Source organism: Anopheles aquasalis, chromosome 2 (genome assembly GCF_943734665.1).
Source record: "Anopheles aquasalis chromosome 2, idAnoAquaMG_Q_19, whole genome shotgun sequence".
Taxonomy (NCBI): Eukaryota; Metazoa; Arthropoda; class Insecta; order Diptera; family Culicidae; genus Anopheles; species Anopheles aquasalis.
Genome location: NC_064877.1, coordinates 47,760,394 through 47,766,268, shown reverse-complemented (window position 1 = coordinate 47,766,268; position 5,875 = coordinate 47,760,394). Strand labels below are relative to the sequence as shown.

General features: G+C 43.0%; 1 protein-coding gene across 1 annotated transcript; it reads left to right on the top strand.

The window, feature by feature from the left end:
• The first annotated feature begins 1,002 nt into the window (after window positions 1-1,002).
• On the top strand, window positions 1,003-5,875 carry LOC126581657 (uncharacterized). Its single transcript, XM_050245466.1, has 5 exons — window positions 1,003-1,394; window positions 3,988-4,150; window positions 4,270-4,412; window positions 4,872-5,013; window positions 5,148-5,875. The coding sequence occupies exons 1-5, from the start codon at window positions 1,331-1,333 to the stop codon at window positions 5,401-5,403; spliced, it is 768 nt and encodes a 255-aa protein (XP_050101423.1). The 5' UTR covers window positions 1,003-1,330; the 3' UTR covers window positions 5,404-5,875.

Genomic DNA, 5,875 nt, shown 5'->3' with positions numbered 1-5,875 from the left:
TTCCACACTTCAAAAGCAACATCACCGGGGCGTTAGCAGCCAAGAGAGAGAGAGAGAGAGAGAGAGAGTCCTCCTCCTCTGATTTGCGAAATACCTATCGTGGTTGTTGGTATCATCGCTTTATGGTTATGAATTGTGCCCTTACCATGAACAATCGGCGCTGTCAGCATATCGGTTAACTTGCTGCTTGTAAAAAAAAGGTTAGATCTAAGTGCTGGAGTATTACTTTTATTTAATTATTGCCTTCAAGATGTCTATTAAATCTCCCCCATTCTAACACGTTGGCACTGGACATACTTTGTAAAGAGTGATAATTACTTGCGAAACTAGCACATATGGTTGCGACAACCATTCAGACAAAAAGATACAACTCAACAGCACATCGTGCTTAGCATCTGCGAATGATATTCCACGAAACAGATGACACGATTGCGAAAGTAGCAGTCGAATGTGCTGTCAACACAGTCTGTTCTAACGTTCTTACATTCGCCCATCGCATCGCATGTGTTATTGACAGCTTCAGCAAGCACGTTGAGTCGCACAATTGGCTGTAAATGATCTTGTATGGAATACCATGAATCCTTTTTTTTTTCGTCAGCGTGTTGCTTGTTTGAGTGACAAGCTGTCTGCGTTAACGATTAAACGGTTCTGGTATATCGTACCACCATGCTCCTACCGATTTGGGGAGCCAACCGATAGTTGTAGTAATTTCGTTTGCCAATCCTCCGAAAACGTACAGCTTGTTTTTGCTATACTAGAGTAATTTGTTTACTGAAAGCTAGGGTTTCTATGTGTATCAATTGATAATGGAGTGGTTCGGTGTTCGGGACACGAAGGATAGCATCGTGAGTTCTCTACGAACGCAGCATCCTCGCAGCTGTATTCATCGTACCGGTTACTAAGCCGAACGGGGACTGGCCCGAATGTTCATGAGCACTCAAAAAGCATCCTTTAAAAGATATCAGATGCAGCATGAAGTGTAGTAGTCGTTAGTGGAACGTTCAGCTGGGAAGGACATGCTCCAAAGCTTTCGCGAAAGAAGAACCGGTATGATGTTTAGTGCGGCTCGTGTTAAGATTTGTGCTGTGATTTCTCCACTGCATCAAGTGATTTTTGTGAAGCGATACAAATAGAGCCAACTACAGTCGTTGTGCTTGCCAATTTCCTCACCTTTATGTCATCCGCTGTTTGTTTCAACGTTAGTGAATTTGATTGAAAATATTAACGATATTACGTGACCACATTCCGAAGATATGATTTACAAAGTGTAAAAAATTGTTCAAAAGTAATCAGTGTTTAACAGCTCCCATAGATTACACGAACGTGAAACATGAAGGCTGCTCCTCTTCTTAAACTTTGGATATACACTCTGCTGCTGACAGCCGTGAGCAGTGGTAAGTAGGAGACAGTTTTTAGGGTCAACCGGTTGTACGCCCAGTTTACAGCTGTGTACCGTTTTTGAATTCTCTTTAAAATAATCACGAGAAGGGCATTAGGTTCAGCTACACAATCTGAAATTTAATATTCTCCACCATAATCTGTAAGTTTGTTCTGAGAATTGGGCCAAGGTGCTGCTACAAATGCTTCGTCCCTAGATTATGTTGATGGAAATATCTTCGGAGTGCAGGTAAACATGACAGAGTATGGGCAAGCAGAGCAAAGTTGCATAGCTAGACAGTAAATAATTGAGCATCATTGCTCATCTTGTGTTCGCTGCGAGATATTAACAAAGTTATTCATTCGCATTAAGATTCGCTCCCAGAGCCGCAGCTGGTATGATAGGAGCCAATTGCTTTGAAAGCACAGAAAATTCAATTTCTTCTAAAGTTGAACCGTTTCAAAATCAACATTATTAAGAAATTATCCTCTCCGGAGAGCTGTAGTTCGACAGAAGTCCTTGGTACGTTCCCTTGGGCGCCAAATTGAATTGCCCCTTTTCATTATTTGTTCAAACCAAGGAAGGAATCGAGCGAATGAATTTATTATGCTTTGAAATGTGCCGTTAACGGTTTTTGGGAACGGTGAGCGACGACTACATCGATTGGATAAGAAAGCATCTGTTCAAAGAGCATAATCGCTTCAAACTTATTCTTGTAAGCTAATGAATTGGTAGATTGCGCCAGCAACCCCAAAGAGAGAATAACTTACAGAGAGGCCACCAAGCCACATCCAGATTCCACTCTGCGGTACAAGCCAAGGGGAAAACTTTGTGATTAAATATTTGATAAAAGTTTTACCGGGACGAGCTGACGTGTAACTTGAACCATTGTTGGAAGAAAGGCGCATCACCTTGATCCGGAGCGGTCCGTCCTTAATAAGGTGATCGGCAGCACGTGCAACCAGCGGTACCTCGACATGAAAGTAGCAGCACTTCCAAAGGATTCAATTTGAAGAAAATGATATTTACCCTGTCCTTACGTCGGTTCATGAATGGCCGTAATAGATGGTTTGTCAACGCCCGGTCGCCTTAACGAGCTCGTTTCATAAGCTCTCGATGCTTAGGAATCTGATCCTTAGATTTGTTGCTTATAACCCAGCTTTCTTTGGCCTTTCCAGACCACCTTAAGAATCTACCATCTTTTAAATTGTTGACCAGCACTGGAAACAGCAAAGCTGAGTGGCAAAAGTCACGCATGCAATGTTTGTGTTGTGTGCTTTGTGATTATCACTCAAGGAACATATACACTCGGAAGTACGGAAGTGAAAATATGCTCACTGCAGATAAGAGTGTTGTTTGTTTGTGGGAGTTGGATAGTTGGGCAAAGGTTTTTGGCAAGGCAAAGGAAACAAACATTGCGATAATTAAACTTCGTCATGAAATTCACTTTCCATCGTATTTCTTTGCGGAAAATTTGGTAAGGGCTCAAGCTCACGAATCTAAAAGATAAAGCACTGTTTTCCCTGTAAATTTGTGTTTCCAACCAATAGGATAACATTTCATAGCCGTAATTTACAATTCTTATTTTTCATGCATTGGAAAGGTTAATTATGAGCGAAGGTAGCTATAATAAATAAGCTTCACTTTATAGTTGATAGGTGATCATTGAATGTGCTGCTCGACCCATTCTAGCAAATAAGTGTTTATGAAACATCTCAAGTGTCATAAGTTTTTCAAGGTGGTTTTAAGTACGTTAAACAAAAAATACTAAACCATTTTCTACTATTCAGTATCAGTATTATTTTGTATGTACTTTTAATTGCAAGAGTTTGTCATTAATGTTTCTCTTAAATCAGGCAGCTGAATTATAAATCTAATATACAAACATGAATTCAAAGTCACTGTAAATGGGACATTGCTAGCCATTAAAGCACCAGTGTCTTATGTTTATTTTATACTAAGCTGCGTTAAATCGGCCGTTCATGAGAAATAACCGGTCAACTCGGTTGTACAGATAGCGACAGTTTTGCATATCGTAAGATTTCCTCGGTTGAAGAGGTCTTTACGCGAAATACAAGAACAGCTTCTCAAGCAGCACTGGAGAGTCGATCGTCTCCTTAAGCAGTCCGGCCGCCAGAATTGTCAAAACATCTCTTTTGCATAATCATGCTTTTAGGCAAGATGAAAGTATGTTTGTGTTACAGCATTAATATTCATGGAAGGGTAAACCAACAAAAAAATCATATTCTCTTTGGCTGTGACACTGATTTTAACACAAGTTGACATGCACAAGGTCCATTCTTCTTCTTATTCTTACGCATGCACCCTAGCAGATTTCTATCCAAAAAATGACCGAAAATGTATGGCGCCCTAAGCACAGCACCTCATTTTTTACCAGAAATCTGCGGGTGTCGACGCGTGGTCATATGTTCCAGAAAGCACAAGCAACATTGATCAATAACAAACAATAGCTAGGAATAGCATGCAAGCAATAAAACGGCAAGTGCTCTTATTCAATTCGTTACCCTGGCCGCACTAAACACTAACACCAGGTGCAGTCGATGGTTTGCAGCTTCCATACTCACAATCGCCTCACATTGCCCTTGCAGAGACCGTGCCAACGCAGGCGAGCACTTTACCGGATCCGGTCTGCGGTCAGATGTCACAAATGCTGGACAACTGTTTCCGCAATTCCACCCCCTCGATCGCCGTTGAGCTGCTGCACTCGGTCAAAATACCCGACTCGGCGGAGGAAATTAGTAACCGTTGCCTGTAGGTCATCGGCAGCGTTGTAGGCCGTGATGGTGCACCATAAAGCACTCACTGAAAGGATGCACCACGGACCTCGCGATAAATGATTGTTCTTTTATGCTCTCTATGCCCGCCCGCAGCCTGTTCAACCGGGGCATGGAATGTGTGCAGCACTACTTGAACATCTGCGTGGAGAAGCAGGAGCGGACCATCATCGAGAACGAGGTGTACGGTGCCAAGCAGCTGTACGAGTTTCTCTGCCGAGATCGCTCCTTCCAGAAAGGTAAGAAGAATGGCCCGGCCGCATGCCGCACTTGGTTGTCCCCGTAACCTGGACCTGGCTGGACCGGATGTGACCTAAATAGTTCATTACTTATCGCCCACCACGGAGGAAGTCATGAAATGGCTTTTGTTCGGCATTTTTATTAGTTTGCCTTCGGCCAAAGACACTTTCTTTTCACGATCGTCGTCTGCTGCTAACGAAGGAAATGAAATGGTTATTTGTGATGTGCCACAAGCTGTGCTATGTACACGCTTCATTCGTCAGTAGACAGACCCGTACACGGTGAACAATCGACAAGCTTTTAACGATCTTTGGCTGGATTTGGATAATGCATAAAGTAAACACATCGGCAAAATAGAGTTGTACTTAACACTTAGAAGATCTTGTTTAAGAAACAATTCACCGGAATTGCGTAATTTAGTTGTTCATTCCTCTTGTTCTCGATGGCCGCACATTCAGAGTTCCTGCAACACAAGGCGTGCTTTCAGATTGTGCACAACGATTGGGACGCTTGTTCGAGCAAATTCGTTAGCATCCTGAAGGAGGAAATATCGAAAACGACAGCACAATCGAGAAACGTACATTACATGCACTTTTGCTGGTAAGAGAGCTCATCCGTCGATTGCTTGCATTGCGCGCTCACTTTATTTCCCTTTCTTCTATCGCCCGCCCCCCGGTACGGCTTCCAATCAATCGTGACTGTCTTTTTGCCGCAACGTCTGCCTGCGCCCATAGTGCCCGGTACGGCTACGAGAACTGCGTCTTCAACAGTGCCCGGTACAAGTGCAAGCATGATTCGGCGGTATTTCTGCGCACCGTCGCTAAGCTCCTGTCCACCGATAGACACTTCCTAAACTGTGATAAGATCGAGCAGTTGGTGTGCTCGAGCGGAACGAGAACCGTACGCCGTTGGACCACTCGATCGGTGGAGCTGGTGGGCGTGATTGGCTTGTTCTTTTTAGCTAACCGGCTGTCACTAGCATTGCGATAGGTATCGGGTACGTGGTTCGAATAAACGAGGATCCCTTTTTGATGGTACTTGTCGGTCGCGAACAAGCGAAGATGAATGCTAACCAGCTACGAAAGGTACGAAATTTATAGAAGTGAATTAGTTCCACTTGTGCGATTTCTACATCATGCCAATGTACTAAGCGAGAGTAGCCATTGGAGGGATATCAGATAAGCGAAGGGATAAGCGAAGGTCCAGTGGTTTCATTGATTCATGATGCGAAGCATAGGATAACAGTAATAAGATTTAAACAAAAAATCATCGCCTTTCACTCAATACCGATGGGCGAATTATTTTTTAAGCAAATTGAAGAAATCTTCATCTTTAAGATCAATTCATCATTACGATAGAGAATTTAGTGTTGCTCGTATTGTACCATACTAGTCAGTTAGGGACTCGAGTGGATCAATTTACTCGGCCAATGTAACCAGCATGTTGTGATATAAACTGCATA

Coding starts and splice junctions, on each gene's coding strand:
- LOC126581657 (XM_050245466.1), top strand. CDS start 1,331: ATGAAGGCTGCTCCTCTTCTTAAACTTTGGATATACACTCTGCTGCTG. Junction 1,395..3,987: donor GCTGACAGCCGTGAGCAGTG/GTAAGTAGGAGA, acceptor TTGCCCTTGCAG/AGACCGTGCCAACGCAGGCG. Junction 4,413..4,871: donor AGATCGCTCCTTCCAGAAAG/GTAAGAAGAATG, acceptor CCGCACATTCAG/AGTTCCTGCAACACAAGGCG.